Here is a 17893-nt window from a genome sequence, read left to right as displayed (position 1 = left end):
AGGACACACAATTGTGACAATCACAGTGCGCATTAAATACCATACATTAACAAATCAAGACTCACCCGTCCTCCAGCAACTGCGTGATGCCGTTAACTCTTACTCAGGTACTCCCAACAGATCATGTTTTCAGAATTTCTGTCTTTGGAAACAGGTGGGATAATTACTGATCCAGCAAAATAGATCAGCCTACCTGTGCATGATTAGCGAAATCCCGAAAACATGACCTGTTGGTGGTACTTGAGGACTGGAGTTGAGATCCACGGCTTTAAAGAATGTTTGCAGCACCTGAAAATCCAGCTGCTCTGGGGCAAAAGGGAAGGGGGGGTCCTACAAAGTACTAGGGAGGTGTGTGTGTGTGTGTGTGTGTGTGTTTATAAAACATTTAACAAAAGCAACCGTTTGTCTCTTCTGCATTGAGTGCCACCATTATTATCTATACTATATAGAAATAGAGAGAGTTGATATATACTTCAGTGATCTTCCCAGAAAGGTTTTCCAGCCAGGTGGCTGCAGACTGAGGATGGACAATGAGTGGGTGGGATCTAATGAGTAGTGAGAGGGGTCTAATGAGGCGTGGGACCTGCCGCCGCGATCAATCATGGACATTGGAACGGATGGACAGTTGGATGATTCGGGGAAATGCCAGGGGGTGCACCTGTGGAAAAGGCCCTGGGGAGAACACTGTGATTCCATTTAGTGAGATTTAATGGGCGACCACTTTCAGGTCACTCTTTATGTAGGCAATTAGGTGGCCATACGGTGTCACAAAGTACTTCTGAGAAATGCCCCCTGGATGTTCCCCATCTCCCCATTGTCTCTGTAGATTGGTGCTAATGAGTGGAGGAGCCAAAAAACACGGTTAGTATCGGCTGCATTAGTTACCGACCATTGTCTGAGCTCTGACCCCTCCCACAGTGTTAGTGATGTCATCGCCTGAGCTGTCCCACGCCTACAGAACATGTCAGTACGGGAGGAACTTAGCCAATTATTATAAAGGTAAATAAAACGTGAGCGTTTACTGACCATAGCAGCGACTCATCAGGCAGTATATAGTCCTTTATGAAGATAATTATTGCACGAAACCTTGCTGCTAGATGTTATGCTCAATAAACGCAGGTGTTTGGTTTACGTGTGGACTGATGTTCTTCCAATAACCCTTATAAGGGAGTGGTATTGAGATGCCGGTGGCTGTTTATTCAGTGGTTCAAACACCGACTGCAGATGCTCGACAGGATGAAGATCCCGACTGGGGCAGGTAAGTACTATTACCCTCCCCCGCCCCCTCTAACCCTACCTTAGGGGTGCCTAACTCCCGGGGTGGTGCCTAACCCCAAGTTCCCCCGGGTTTGCCCACTTTTTTTTTTTTTTTTTTATTTCATCTCCCAGCCTGGATTTTTTTTTTCTGATTGAGAGTCTGACACTAGAGTGAAATCAAAGATAATAGTACAGCCATGGCCAAAAGTTTTGAGAATGACACAAGTATTGGTTTTCACAAAGTCTGCTGCTTCAGTGTTTATGATGGCAATTTGCATATACTCCAGAATGTCTTGAGTGATCAGATGAATTGCAATTAATTGCAAAGTCCCTCTTTGCCATGTCAATGAACTTAATCCCAAAAACATTTCCACTTCATTTCAGCCCTGCCACAAAAGAACCAGCTGACATCATGTCAGTGATTTCTCTTGTTAACACAGGTGAGAGTGTTGAAGGGGACAAGTCTGGAGATCACTCTGTCATGCTGATTGAGTTAGAATAACAGGCTGGAAGCTTTAAACGGAGGATTGAGCTTGAAATCATTGTTCTTCCTCTGTTAACCATGGTTACCTGCAGGGAAACTGGTGCAGTCATCATTGCTTTGCACAAAAAGGGCTTCACGGGCAAGGATATTGCTGCTAGTAAGATTGCACCTAAATTAACCATTTATCGGATCATCAAGAACTTCAAAGAGAGAGGTTTAATAGTTGTGAAGAAGGCTTCAGGGTGTCAAGGAAAGTCCAGCAAGCGCCAGGACTGTCTCCTAAAGTTGATTCAGCTGCAGGATCGGAGCACCACCAGTGTAGAGCTTGCTCAGGAATGGCAGCAGGCAGGTGTGAGTGCATCTTCACGCACAGTGAGGAAAAGACTGGAGGGTTGCCTGGTGTCAAGGGCAGCAACGAAGCCACTTCGCTCCAGGAAAAACATCAGGGACAGACTGATATTCTGCAAAAGGTACAGGGATTGTACTGCTGAGGACTGGGGTAAAGTTATTTTCTCTGATGAATCCCCTTTCAGATTGGGGCATCTGGAAAAACACTTGTCTGGAGAAGGAAAGGTGAGCGCTACCATCAGTCCTGTGTCATGCCAACAGTAAAGCATCCTGAGACCATTCATGTGTGCGGTTGCTTCTCACCCAAGGGAGTGGGCTCACTCACAATTTTGCCTAAGAACACAGCTATGAATAAAGAATGTTACCAAAACATCCTCCAAGAGCAACTTCTCCCAACCATCCAAGAACAGTTTGGTGAGGAAGAATGCCTTTTCCAGCATGATGGAGCACCTTGCCATAAGGCAAAAGTGATGACTAAGTGGCCTGGGGAACAAAACATCGAAATTTTGGGTCCATGGCCTTAATCCCATTGTGAACTTGTGGTCAATCTTCCAAGAGGCAGGTGTACAAACAAATACCCACAACTTCTGACCAAGCATTGATTAGGCAAGAATGGGCGGCCATCAGTCAGTATGTGGCCCAGAAGGTGAGTGACAGCATGCCAGGGCGAATTGCAGAGGTCTTGAAAAAGAAGGGTCAACACTGCAAATATTGACTCTTTGCATAAACTTCATGTAATTGTCAATAAAAGCCTCTGTTACCTCAGTATACCATAGTAACATCTGACACTTATGTAATGCTGTAATGTTACCTCAGTATACCATAGTAACATCTGACACTTATGCAATGCTGTAATGTTACCTCAGTATACCATAGTAACATCTGACACTTATGTAATGCTGTAATGTTACCTCAGTATACCATAGTAACATCTGACACTTATGTAATGCTGTAATGTTACCTCAGTATACCATAGTAACATCTGACACTGATGAAATGCTGTAATGTTACCTCAGTATACCATAGTAACATCTGACACAAATGCTAATACACTGATGCAGCAAACTTTGTGCAAACCAATACTTGTGTCATTCTCACAACTTTTGGCCATGGCTGTTAATCATGAAGTAATAAACTTTTCATCCTTTATCACCTCTTCCTCCGTCCTGGTCATTTCCATGGGATTAGGGTCAGGACTGACTGGACCACTCTAGGACATCTATTTTCCTCCTGTTTAGCCGCTGTCCTGCTCTCGCAGCGTCTCCCTCCCCAGTCTGAGCGTCTCAGCAGAGGGCAGCGGGATTTTGTCCTGGATTTGTCTGTAATGGGCACCATTCATCTTCCCAGCAATCCTGCAAAGTTTACCAGTCCCTGCATCTGAAAAGCGCCCCAATAACCTGATGATCGCACCACGGTACAGGATTACACCCTGCACTTCATATTCACCATCTCCGTAGAGATTCTGGGGGGGAGGGGGGGGTTTATTTGCTAGTACTGTATAATTTTACTTTGCAGTGACAAAATGTCAAAGGTAAAACGTTACTTTTGCTGTCATTTCACCTCTTACCGTGAGCTTTACAGATGCTTTTTGTTTTCTTCTACTCTCCCCGTAGGCAGCTGACTTGAGCAAACCTATAGACAAGCGGATATACAAAGGGACGCAGCCCACCTGTCATGACTTCAACCATCTCACAGCGACGGCTGAGAGCGTTTCCCTGCTGGTTGGGTTCTCTGCGGGCCAGGTCCAGCTGATCGACCCCATCAAAAAGGAGACCAGCAAGTTATTTAATGAGGAGGTAGGTCTGTGTATAAGGGGTGGGGGTTCTGTGTGTGCAGACCAGCAAAGGGATATTCACATATTAAACATAACTGACATATCCCCCTTCCCTACTTGTTATCTCCCCATAATGATTAATAACTTTTATACGTAGCCTATGACCCATTGCTGAGTGAGCAGACCCCATCCCCTGTCTACCTGTCCCCACCTGCACGGTTATTTGTTTAGCTCAGAATCGCCGTCAGGCACATCCTAAAGGCACCTACACACTACACAATATTGCTAATGATTTTGCCGATTCCGACGCATCGGAACGCCAAATTGTTCATATTGTGCAGTGTGTATGCACTAGATCGAGTAGTGCGCGCTCCCGTGGGGTCGTCAGACGCATCTTTTATACATGCAGTAAACTCAGGCGATGCGGCTGGCGGTTCCATGCAGCTTTGTCTGGCAGGGGCCAGCATATTGGGCAGTCGGACACCAGATCGTCCAGTGTGTACGGAACACCCGATATGTCGGCCCGTCTGCACTGAGGTCATGGGTCGCATTGCTGGGTATACAGTCGTTTAGGGTGTACCCAGCATTAGTGACGAATCAGACTGTGATCGCTCCGTTGCTGCTGCTGATTGGCCACACGGCTGTCACACCTCGTGTTATAGGCCACTCCTAATTACTGCATGGGATGTGGACCCCTTCAATAACCCTGTATTCCCTGGATGGAGGGAGAGCTTGCTTCTGTGTTTTGCACCCTTCTGTGTCAGAAAGTGGTGTAGATTGAGAGGATTGTGATATTGTTGCCAGACACTGCTCACTATGGGGTGTAGTAAGAGATTAGCCCTTAGGTTGTTTATGCTCAGTATATATGCGCCTCTTCACCCCCCAAACCCCCCCCCCCCCCCCCCCCAACCACTCGCTAGTTTTTAGGTGAGTGGATAGAATAGTAGCATGTAACTAGTATAGGTTTTTCCTCTCTTCTTTCTCAGCTAGTTTAGGAGCCTGAAGACCTAAGTAGATAGGTTTAGTTACATATCATTTCCCCCTGGAAACAAGCTTTGTCCTGGAGCGCCATGGCGGGCAGGAACCCACTGTAGCACTAAACTGACTGTTAAGGTGTGGGCAGAGCTTATGGCGGCAACAAAGGGCTGTTGAGGCAAAAGCCATGGAGAAAATGAGATCCCTCCAGATGACAGGTGCCCGACACCGCCAGGAGTTGTAGCAAGCTGCGTCACCTAGGCTGCCCAGTCCAGATGGGGCTGCTAGGGGAGAACAGCTGGAGACATGTGCTGCACCGACCGTTACAGAACTGAAGGCACAGATTCAAAATAAAGGGATGAGCTCAGTGGCTTATCTGCATTCTCTGTGGACTGCTCCATCTCTCCCCTGTAGGAAATGCGGGGAGAGATGACACCCCATCCTGGCTAAATAAGGGGTCACTGGCTGATGAGAGGACGGTAACAATGTGAGGGCAATCCTTCCTGGCTGGTAAACGGTCCATATGACTAAGGGCCTGATTCAGACCCACTCGCAAGCGGCTGTCCGCTCGCAAGTGGGTCGATGGTGTGCACTGAGCATGCGCACGACGGAGGGAGCTCCGTCGTGCGTATGCGCCAGACGCGACGAGCGAAGGAAAGTCCTTCGCTCGTTGTGTCTGATCAAAGGGGGTGTGCTGTCGATGTTGATTGACAGCACGCCCCCTTTGGTAGGCATGCCGGGGGCGTGCCTCCCTGACGGGGGCGTTCCCACGGGAACGCCTCCCGTCAGAAGCCGGCCCACTGACATCACTAGTGATGTCAGTGGGAGTGATTTTGGCTCTGATAGAGCCAAAATCACTCCAGAGCTTGCGGTTGAAAACCTCAACCGCAGGCTCCGGCTCGCAGTTTCGATGGTCGCGATGGTGAAGACCATCGCGGCCATCAAACTGCACGCTCGTATAGCCTGTGGGTGGTGACCCACAGCTATACGAGCGTCCAGGAGGACACTCCATTTTCATGGAGGGCGGCCCTCATTCAGAGTGTGCGCTCTGCTCAGAGCGTACGGCTCTGAATGAGGGCCTAAGTCTCCAGCCTGACTAATGCGTCAGTAGTTATAAGTATGCAGGTTCTGAGGAAATAATGGATCTATCCCAGAATTTGCTTGCTTATAATTTCTCAACAGCCCTTGAGACTCATTTAGTCAGGCTGGAGATTTATTCATCTATATATTATGTACATTTTCTGCCAGTGAGAGGATTCACCTTTTAGAAGTGGTTTGCGGAAACTGTTTATCCCAAGTGAGTATATGAGACACGGGTCTGTGGAGACAGCCGGGCTCTTCACTACCCTGGGAAGAGGAGCATCTTTCCCTTGTAAAAACAAAACATAAAGTGTAATAAGTCCCTATCATTCATGCATACAGCTTTGTCATGCTTTCTTCCCAGGCCATGCTTCTGGGCAGAATAATAGATTTCTGTCTGACATGGGTAATAGTTCCAGGTCCCAAGTCTGACTGGCGAAATAATAAGATGGGTTTATCCTGTACTAAATGCCAGGCCAAATTACCTGGTGGACAGATGGGTGCTGCATGTGAAAAAGCCATGACTTACACCCGGTTGAAGTGAGCCAGCCAGATCTGGAGGAACCGACTTGGTTTAAATCACTTGCTAAAACTATTGTGTTATCTCTTCTCTCATGGTTAAGGCACCTCAGCCAAAGGAGTATCCCTCTTTGAGAACACGGAAAAGACAAGGTCTAGCGCATCTGAGCCTACTGAGGTTCCAGCTTGGGCAAAAGTAATGTACAGTTATGGGAAATGGAGAGCCTGTCTCTGAGAGATTAATATCAAAGTCTACTGTGTCTACCATTAATAACAGCCTTTCCTAGGGAACAGACTCAGAGAAAGATGTGTCTGAGGTAGATTCCTCTTCTCAAGGGGACTGATTACTAGAGGACTCTGATGAGGAAGGTGCAGTTTTCAAATCACCAGGCACTGTGAAAGACCAGGTTGCAGCTGTCTGGCAGATTCTGGATCCAGTTGGTCTCAGGTGACTTAGGAAGAAGAGGGTGAAGAGCAAGAAGTGTTCCCAATTTTATTCCTTTCAGGGGAAGGAGGATTTTTTTTTTTTTTTTTTTTGGCAGCAAGCCTCAGGTGAAGTCTGTAGCGGTTCCCCTAGACTAGTTGTTATTAACCTCGACCCTCAAGTTTTATCGACTGCTCATGTGTTGAGGATTTCTGTCTGTGGCAGCAGGTGGAATAATTACTGACCCAGCAAAAGATAATGACTCACCTCTGCATGACCGACTTGTTGGTGGTACTTGAAGACTGGAGCTGCCCTAGACAGATGTTTGGGATACTCAAAGGTAAGTAGATAGGGACACCCAAAATGAAGGCACCGGCTCAAGGAACAAGCTCATTTCCTCACTCAGGCGATCACTGCCCAGAATATTCATTTCTCAAAGCTTCTGAGGGACAGGGTAAAGAGTGGCTCTTTCTCGATCCTTAGCCTCCCTAGTACATGTCTGAGTCCTTTTCTAAGTTCCAGGAGATCAGAGGGAACAAGGTTTTTACTCAAGTCTTTTTCTGGTACAAAAAAAAGACCAGATCTGACTTATTCTGAACTTGAAACCTTTAACAAAGTATCTTCAGATCAACAAGTTCAAAATATGGAATTATTGAAATTGGTCATCAACCGTATGGAAGAAGGTGAGCTCCTACCCTCTTCATCTACATATTCCCATAGGGGAAGGGCATCAGTCTTTCCTCAGGTTTTCTATACGAAATTCTCATTTCCAATTCAGGGCTCTTCCCCTCGTTCTAGCTGCTACACCCAGCCCATTTACCAAGGTAATTGCTGTGGTGGCAGCCAGGACAAGATCAGAAGAAATAATCTTTATCCTTATCTGGACAAGTGTGTTTGTTTTTTTGGGGGGGTTTTTAAGCCAGATTTATTGAAAGAACATCTCCATAAAGCAGCTACAATCTTGTGATCCAGTGGGTAGATACTCAATTACAACACATACAACCTAGCCATGAGAATAGGCCCAGGATAGAGGCTTCCTCTGAGATCTGCTCTCTCAGCACCTGTTTCTTCACAGGACCTTCTGTGTCTGGCTTTGCCGGCATTGATGCTGAAGCCAGAATCTTTATTTTCAGACTGTGGTGAAAACAATGATTCGTGGTTACAAGGCCGGTCTCTCTACAGATCTACCATAGAAGGAGGACTTGCATCAAACGGTCTGAGACCACTAACATGATCTTCTTTCAGGCTTTCCTATTTCCTTTTATTACCATAGTCTGGTTTGGATGGGCTCCTGCACCTCCTAAAAGATCAGGTATCGTTATCATCCGTTTATTTTCAGAGGAAATTGGCGGGTAAGCCATAAGTGAAAACATTTTTGCAGGGGTGATACCTATGCAGCCACCATATGTTTCTCCTTTGGAGCCATGGAACCATAACCTTGTTCTTTCAGCTCTTAAGCTCCCATTGCTTGTACATTTGAAAATGATTGGTCTGCGGTGGTGACTTGGAGGATGGTTTTCCTATTCGCTATCACATCAGCTAGAAGGGTCAGAATCAGTAGCACTGTCTGATATTTCCTGATGATAGGGCAGTATTGCCGACCAGCCAATCGTTCCAACACAAGGGTGGGATCCAGCTTTCACCATAACCAGGAAATGGTCGTTCCCGTTTTCAGATCTTCCACTGAGCAGGTGCAGGGGGTGCTGAGAGGCTTTGACTTACGTACAGAGAACAGCTGAACTCCTTAAGACAGTTTGTTTGTATTATTTTAAGCTCAAAAGGAGGGGGCTGGCCGACATTGAAACAGGGATTAGGTCCTCTATTCAGCAGGCTTAAGTTACATCTCTGCGGCCTATCGCTTCCCACATCTCAGCTTGCTTCACGGGCGGCTAGGCACAGAGCCTCATCCTAGTAGGTGTGCTGGACAGTCACATGGTTGTTTGTTCACGTGATCACATTCTGTATCAGAAGATGTTGAATCTGGAAGAAATCTTTTCAGTTCAGTATTGGCTGGCAATGGCTTTGTTAGTTCCCCATGGTGAGTAGTGTCTCCAGATGGACTCAGAGAAAGGGGTTTAATGGATTACTCCAGCCAGGTGCACAGTAACTGCTAGGAGCAATGGGGCAAGCACACTTTATGGTCCTCTAAGTGGCAACTCTAGAACCATCATACATAATCCACAACGGCATATGCCTGACGGTACACTGCGGCAGGGTATTACTTTCCACCTCCTTCACAGAGAGCTGTAGCTTGCATGGGGAGCTCATGCATTCATTAGCTAGCATTAGGAAACCACCATGTTCTCTACTAAACGTTTTCATGCCTTTCATTGCTGTATATACTGTTGGGGGGACGAAAATCCAGAACCTGACCGTCTGTAAATTCGGCTGGTCTGTAAAGGCAACACAATATTACAAAATGAACACATTTGGTTAAAAAAAACTATATATTTTTCTTGACCTCCCCCAAGATCAGTTTGGTTAATTTTTGTTTTACAGTATAATACACAAATCCCAACGTGATCAGCTCCTCTTAATAAATTCTTAACCCATTTATGTCGTCTTATTATTAATTTTATCTGCCTATTATTATTATTAAGTTTCATATGCTGTAATGTTTTAAATGGGTCTCTTGTATGTGGGTGCCCTCATCCTTCCTGCAAACATAACGTCAGCAAAAGTCCCCGGGCAAATTAGAGTAGAAAGTGTTTTTGCCTGGATAAAATACTCATATTATAGAGGGGATGTAGTTAATATCCCTACGATCAGGATACCGGAATCCTGATCACCGAGAAAACACCAGCATCGGAATCCCTATTGTAAGTAGACGGGACAAGGTAAGTATTGGCGGTGGGGAGAGGGGGGGGGGGTTAGGTTTAGGCACCCCAGGGGGATTTAGGGTTAGGCTCCAGACAGGTGGAGGTTAGGTTTAGGCACAACCGGGTGGGACGGGGGGACGAGAGAGTTAGGGTTAGGCACTAAGGGGGGGGGGGGAGAGAGTTAGGGTTAGGCACTAAGGGGGGAGGGTTAGGGTTAGGCACTAAGGGGGGAGGGTTAGGCACTAAGGGGGGAGGGTTAGGGTTAGGCACTAAGGGGGGAGGGTTAGGCACTAAGGGGGGAGGGTTAGGGTGAGGCGTAGGTAGGGCTAGTACAAAAAAGGTTAGGGAGTAAATCGGACAAGGGAACAATACTCACCATTCCCCTGTCTAGCTTCGGGATGACGCTGTCAGTGTACTGACAGCCGGCATCCCCTACATCAGTATTTCATACTGATTCCCTACAGAGAATGGCATTATAAAATGTAGTCAGCATTGAATTATACGCAGCATAGTTGTATTATAAAGAAGCCTTTCATGTATGTGAAATGAAGTGCGTTGTGTCCCCCTCCTCCTGCAATGTGTGTAAACGTGCCCTGCCTTTCTTCTCTCTGACAGAGGCTTATAGACAAGTCCAGAGTCACTTGTGTAAAATGGGTCCCAGGCTCCGAAAGTCTCTTTCTCGTCGCACATTCCAGTGGGAACATGTATTTGTATAATGTGGAACACACGTGTGGCACCACAGCGCCCCATTACCAGCTACTTAAGCAAGGAGAAAGTTTTGCCGTTCATACATGCAAGAGCAAGTCCACACGAAACCCCCTGCTGAAATGGACTGTCGGGGAGGGGGCCCTTAATGAGTTCGCGTTTTCCCCGGACGGGAAATACCTGGCTTGTGTTAGCCAGGACGGCTTTCTGCGAGTGTTCAACTTTGATTCTGTGGAGCTGCATGGTACTATGAAAAGCTACTTTGGGGGACTCCTGTGTGTGTGTTGGAGCCCCGATGGGAAGTACATTGTCACCGGCGGAGAGGACGACTTGGTAACCGTTTGGTCGTTTGTTGACTGCCGTGTAATAGCCAGAGGTCAGGGACACAAGTCTTGGGTCAGCGTGGTGGCATTTGACCCGAATACCACCAGTGTAGAAGAAACTGACCCTATGGAGTTTAGTGGCAGCGATGAAGATTTTCAAGAACTCATCAGCTTTGGTAGAGATAGGGCCAACAGTACACAGTCCAGATTGTCCAAAAGGAACTCTACAGACAGTCGCCCAGTTAGCGTGACTTACAGGTTTGGCTCGGTAGGCCAAGACACACAGCTGTGTTTATGGGACCTTACAGAAGACATCCTTTTTCCTCATCAGCCTTTGTCAAGAACAAGGACACATACAAATGTTATGAATGCCACAAGTCCACCTGCAGGAAGTGCTCCTGCAAACCCAGGAAGTAATGGCAACAGCATCACAACGCCAGGAAATGCCATACCTCCCCCGCTGCCTAGGTCCAACAGCCTTCCCCACTCTGCCGTGTCCAATACCGGCAGCAAAAGCAGCGTGGACAGCGCCATCGCATCCGGCGTCAGCAAGTTCGCCACTCTGTCCATTCACGACCGCAAGGAAAGACATCACGACAAAGACCACAAGAGGAACCACAGTATGGGACATATATCTAGCAAGAGTAGCGACAAACTGAACCTAGTTACGAAAAACAAAACGGACCCTGCTAAAACGTTGGGGACCCCTCTTTGCCCCAGGATGGAAGATGTTCCTTTGTTAGAGCCTCTTATCTGTAAAAAGATAGCACACGAAAGACTAACTGTGCTTATTTTTCTTGAAGACTGTATAGTCACTGCTTGTCAGGAAGGATTTATTTGCACATGGGCCAGGCCTGGTAAAGTGGTAAGTTTTAATCCTTAATGCTGAGTCAAGATTAGAATATGGGGTAGTTTTCTAGCAGACGAGTCACCTGCATGTGGCGGGAGCAGCCATTTTGTAGGCAGAACCAATCAGTGATGTCACGAGTACCCAGTGAATCCATAGGCTGCTGCCTCTTGGCTCCGCCCACAGAATGCCTCCTCTATGCACATCAGTGATGCATTCTGGGAAAATGCTGATCTTTATTTCCATTCAATGTTGAGAGCTTGTTGTTTCTCCTTTTTTCCTTTTTAAGACAGATTTTGGTTACTGCATGTCATACTGTTTTGAATCATTTGAAATTTTGTCACCGCAACCTGTGTCGCACAACTCTACATGTACTAACGAATCGCATTGTGCCAACCAAAGAGAGAAAACCAACAAACATTAACCAGAAGCACTGTACATTGTACGCTATAGGAATGTGTTTTCCCCAGCAAGGCCGTGTCCAGGACACGGGCTGTACCGGGCCAGTGCCAGCTTAATCTAAAGTAACAGAGAGGCGTGCAGATTACGTGGATGATTCGTGGCCTGGCTTACGTATTGCAGGCACTTGTTAATGTATTGATTGAAAAAAAAAAAAAAAAGTGTATTTATTGAGTCAAATCTAGAAGCCAACCAACGTGGATGCAAGTTTATCCTATTAAGCTAATAAGATCTGTATTTCTGTTAATAAAACGGTTACCTTGATTTCTTTAGTATTCTCAATGTGTAACTCTTTCTTATGATACTTGACAAATATATTTTCCCATTTTAAAAGCCTACTAGCTACCTATTCCTCTTGCACAATTCAGCAAGTTACAGAGAATGTAAAGTCTTTTCCAGTGACCCCTCCTCAGTGTATTTTTTTTTTTTTTTCTTCAGCTTTTAAAATAGTGTTTACAAATTAAAAAAGCGTTCTCCTAAAGTATTGCCGATTTCTCTCTCCCTCCTTCCCTCTGCTCTCTTCTCCCTCCTCTGCTCTCCCTCTTTCCTTCCCACTGCTCTCTCTCCCCTTCCTCTCCCCTTGGCTTGCTATCTCCCCTCGTCTTACTCTCTCCCCCTCCTCCCCTTGTGTCTCTCTCCCCTTGGCTCGCTCTTGCTCTCTCCCTCTCCTTCCTCATGTCTCGCTCTCTCCCCTTGGCTCGCTCTTGCTCTCTCCCCCCTCCTCTCCTCGTGTCTCTCTCGCTCTCTCCCCTTGGCTCGCTCCCCCTCGTGTCTCTCTCTCTCGCTCTTGCTTACCCCTCCCCTGGCTCACTCCCCCTCCCCTTGTGTCTTTCTCTCACTTCTCTGTGCCTTTGCACTCTCCTCTTGACTCTCCCCTCTTCCCCTCGTGTCTCTCGCTCTCTCCCCTTGGCTCACTCCCCCTCGTGTCTCTCTCTCGCTCTTCCTTTTGCTCGCTGTTGCTTTCCCCATCCCTGGCTCACTCCCCCTCCCCTTGTGTCTTTCTCTCGCTTCTCTGTGCCTTTGCACTCTCCTTTTGACTCTCCCCTCCTCCCCTCGTGTCTCGCTCTCTCCCCTCTGTGCCTTTGCACGCTCCCCTTGACTTTCTCCCCCCTTCTCTCTTCTTTGCTCACTCTCCCGTTCCTTTCTCCTTCCAATGTTCCCTTGCTATATCCCCTCTCCTCTTGGTGCTCTTTCTCTCTAACCCTCTTAGTAGGAATATTGCTATGGCCCACAAAATTGATAAATGTGTGTGGTCGTGTGCATCTGCCAGGCACTCAGACCTTTTCAAGAGGAAAATCTTTGACCTCCTGAGATGGGGACTTTGCCTGAAATCAACTTTTCATAAGTCAGAAACACACTGTTGACGTTTTACAGAAAGATTGTGGATAACTGGCTTGTTTTCGTAACTTTTAACCATAGAAATAAACTGTAGACTGCAGTCATTTATTTTCATGGTTGGATGCTTGAGAATGAGGTGTATAATTTTTACCTTTTTGTAAAATTTCAGAAACTGTGTTCCTGAGTTGTCAAGAGGTAATTTCAGGCCGAAATAATGTTCAAGTATAAGTAGCTATAATTACGGGATCCTGCCTTGTGTCCTCTGCAGACACATGGGGGCTCATCATTGCTCATGAAGTGGATAACATCACCCTTGGGTGACAGGTGAACAGTGTGTCACATTCCCAAACAATTGAAACATTTTTTTTTTTTTAATTTATAAACTTTGTTTCTCTGCATATTAATTTCCCACATAAACTTCTTACACTCTTACATCGTGGCTTATAATTCTTGTTCGGATCCTAAACTAGCTATGGTGCTACGCGATAACATGTGTAGACTTTCCTTTCTCAGTTTAATGGCCTTTCTCTCTCTCTCTATGTAGAGATTATTCCATGAATGAGTATAACGTAAATACGTTTCTGGAGATGTTGAACAGGAGTGATTTTATGGATTTGTTGTGTAAGGGCTTTTACCCATTGGCATTTTATTGATGCGTGTAGCCAGTGACCGTCCTCGCTACCCGCTGCTGCTGTGTTCCGATATAGATAAATAGATATATCTATCTAATTTTTGATTTTTTTTTTTTTAACACTGGTTGTGCCTTTTGCCAGGGTTAAAATGTGTAGGGTCTGTATGCGCAACCTCTATGATGCAAGGAAAATGCCAGTGGGTATGGGCTTAAAATATTTACAAAGTTTCAAAGGAAATGGGGGGGCGGCTGGTGGGGATCATGCACAATAATTTATCCCTATTATTTTTTTTTTGCTCTGATATTGATATTCTGTTGGCAATTTACAGTAAATGTGAGTGGCTAAATTTCTAAAAAAAAAAAAAAACAAATTTATAGCACAGACAATAAAATTTCAAATGTTTCTGAGAGATGGGTATGCAGTACCAAAAATGGTGCATATTTAGCGTATAACACTTGGAATGTGGTCACAGGTAAGTGTTTCATGTTTTAGTTGTTTGTAGGAGATTAATGTATGTATCTTTCCTCGCTGTAATGTGTGTGTATATTGGGATTGGTTTATTTTATTATTACATAGACCGCAGGCACTCCTGTGATCCTCACTATGTGCCAGGTAAAACGCTTCGTTCTAGCAGAGAGGAGCCAAAGTCACTTCTAGAGATTGTGTTCACAAGACGGGGACTTGCAAGCCTCAAAATCTTTTAATCGCTTTCTCTCTAAAAAAAAGTTTAATTGTAGGTTTTGGACAATTCATTAAAAAAAAAAGCAAATGGCAAAATGAATAAACCAGGTTATGGGTCACCCCCACTAGTGTTCCCTGCTGTACAAGAGTGCTAATGTGTGTCTACGAGCGGCCCAAGTAATAAGGTTTCCGAATCTTTTCGCTAAAAATAAGCCCATTGCCCAGTATATGAAGTCATCTTGTTAACCAGTCCAGGGTTGCATAAAAATCGGATTTAAAAAAAAAAAAAAGAGTAATTTGAATCTGATTTTTTTGGATTTAAACAGGATTTTTTTTTTTTATACTTTTTTTTTTTGTAAACATTTTCAAATTTAACCGTTTACTTAGGATTTTTCTTATTTCATTTTTTTTTTTTTTTACGTAAACGGTCAAATTTTAAAATGTTTAATTAAAAAAAAATTAAATCAGAAAAATCCTATTTAAATCCATTAACTGTTTTAAATCAAATTAATCCATTTTTTTTTTTTTTTTTTAAATCCGAATTTTAAGCAACCCTGCCAGAAACGCATTGTGCTCCCTCATCCAGGAGTGGAATGGAGGCAAAAGGAAGCCACAGACTGTTTTATATAGGGAGAGGAACAGGGTCCCCAGCAGCACAGAGCATATAAGGAGATGAGTGACATGATGTGAGGAGGGAATGGAGGCAGCAGGAAGTCAGACAGTTATATAGTGGAAGGAGCAGGGTCCCCCAGCAGCAGAGTATAGCAGGAGATGAGTGATGTGTTTAGGATAGGGCAGTGACATGACGTGAGGAGAGAAATGGAGGCAGCAGGAAGTCACAGACAGAGTTATATAGTGGGAGGAGCAGGGTCCACAGCAGCACAGAGTATATCAGAATATGGGTGATGTGTTAGTGAGGACAGGGCTGCATGTGACAGGGGCAGTGACATGATGTGAGGAGGGGAACAGAGGCAGCAGGAAGCCATAGGCTGAGAGTTATATAGTGGAAGGAGCAGTATTCCCCAGCTGCACAGAGTATATCAGTAGATGAGTGATTTGCTGTGAGGAGGGGAATGGAGGCAGCAGGAAATCACTAGACTGAAATACGGAGAGGTGGAAGGAAGAGAAATCCAACTTTCTGGGTCTTGGCTAATGGGGTCTATTGATAAGTTTCCCAACCCTGTGTAAATGTACTTAGTAGGCCAGGTATTATTCAGTGTGTAGCCAACTGCTACTAGAAATTTGCAGTGTCAGGATGGTTCATTGTGTTTAGATGTAACAAATAGCTTGAAGTTCTATTTGTGCTGCTGAGCACATTTTTCAGCTGAAGAATCTAGAACACACAGTTATAGAAAAGCCGTAACATGGGCTAAATTACAGCCATTGTCACTGACTGCTGGGAGGTTTCCTGTGCATTCGTAGTGGAATTAATAACCGTTGTACCAGTGTCCCCAGCAGTGCACTTACATACAATTATTTATGTGGCATGTTCTGGTGCTCTCTGTTCTGAATGTAAAATGGTCCTATATTAAGTCCTGCACCTCAGACCAGGCCCAAGTATAATATATAATATTACAGCTATGGGCTGGATTAGAGTGGTACGCTAATGGCATCGCCAGCATGTCTTTGTACCCAGCAGCGATGTGAAATTATGCTAATGCAGGAGGAGGAGTCTTGTGTAAATTAGATTGTACAGAATGATTCTTGTGCAAATCGATGCTTCCTGCCGGCTTCCGCCATCGGATCACTTCTGTGTACATCCGCCATCGGATCACTTCTGTGTACATCCGCCTCAGGGTGGGCGGGAAATTTACACTGCCGGGGCGAGTGACGCAGCCTTAGCAAAGCTAGAAAACTGCCATCATACCAGTTTCCTGAGACCCTGGCCATAACCGCGCCCCCCCACCACAAAAAAAAGGCAGCAGCTTATCAACCATGCTGAGCCTTATGTACACTGATCGGTACATGCGAAGTACAGATTCTGTGTCATCTAGTCTACGTACAGCTTTGAATCCGGCCCTATGGACTTTATTAGTTACCATGAAAACTGTAAGGGGAGGATAGTTTCCCTGTTTGCCATGGCATGGTGGGAGCGATATGGGGAATGAATATATGGTGGCGGGCGTGATATGGGGAATTAATATATGGTTGTCGCCATGGCGGCAGCGATATGGTTATGGCCATGGTTGGAGGTATATGGGGAAAGAATATATGGTTGCGGCCATGGCAGGAGGAATATGGGGAATAAATATGATTGCGGCCATGGCGGGAGCAATGCGCGGAGTGAATATATGGTTGCGGCCATGGCGGGCGCGATGCAGGGAATGAATATAAGGTTGCGGTTGTGACAGAAGCAATGCGGGAAATTAATATATGGTTGCGGCCATGGCGGGAGCGATGCGGGAGCTGAATATATGGTTGCGGACGTGGCGGGAGCGATGCGGGGAATGAATATATGGTTGCGGCACTGGCGGGAGCGATTCGGGGAAAGAATATATGGTTGCGGCCCTGGCAGGAGCGATGCGGGGAGTGAGTGGGAAAGTCCCCTTTGCTCAAACATGGATATCCTTAAAACCTGGACTGTTAGCATGCCTTGAGGACCGAATTTGGGAACCTGTACTATAGCCTAGTCTGATCTCATCCAGTCCTGTACTGAGCAATACAGCCTAGGACAGTGTTGGCTAACCTTGACACTCCAGCTGTTGTGGAACTATATATCCCAGCATGCCCTGCCACAGTTTTATCATGCCCTAATATCAAAACTGTAGCAGTGCATGCTGGGTTATGTAGTTGCATAACAGCTGGAGTGTCAAGATTAGCAAACACTGGCCTAGGAGAAGGGATCAAAATGACAACCCTGTTCAGAAGAACTGATAATCTAACAGGAAAACGGAAATGCGGGTTAGCCATAGATCTCATTAGTTAGTGGCCAGTATTATTATAGGGTAAGTAGGGTTAGAGTGCAGGTGGGTAACCACAGTACTACCTATTGGCCATCGTATAGTGCGTACCCACAGTTCCTTGTTTGATTCCTTATCGAGACACATCCTTCCCCTCTGATGCATGACACATGGGACGATGCGCCATACGATATATCATTACTAGGGTGACTTTACCGCGTCATGTCATTGTATGGCGTAGAGTGTACACAGACACGATATGTCATTACAATGCATCGGGCTATCGCTAGATCGGCGTGTCATTCGGGTGTGTACCCAGGTTTAGGGA

General features: G+C 45.7%; 1 protein-coding gene across 1 annotated transcript in view; it reads left to right on the top strand.

The window, feature by feature from the left end:
• Window positions 1-17893, top strand: part of WDR20 (WD repeat domain 20) — a 41694-nt gene that overhangs the window by 20082 nt on the left and 3719 nt on the right. Inside the window, exons 2-3 of the mRNA XM_088475655.1 lie at window positions 3703-3885; window positions 10296-11573. Of these exons, the coding sequence (XP_088331781.1) occupies window positions 3703-3885; window positions 10296-11573 (1461 nt within the window). The remainder of the gene's footprint in view (window positions 1-3702; window positions 3886-10295; window positions 11574-17893) is intronic.

This window comes from Taudactylus pleione, unplaced genomic scaffold (assembly GCF_031769625.1).
Source record: "Taudactylus pleione unplaced genomic scaffold, aTauple2 ptg000175l, whole genome shotgun sequence".
NCBI classification, from domain to species: domain Eukaryota; kingdom Metazoa; phylum Chordata; class Amphibia; order Anura; family Myobatrachidae; genus Taudactylus; species Taudactylus pleione.
Note: the sequence above shows the minus strand (reverse complement) of the source record. Positions and strands in the feature narration are given on the sequence as shown.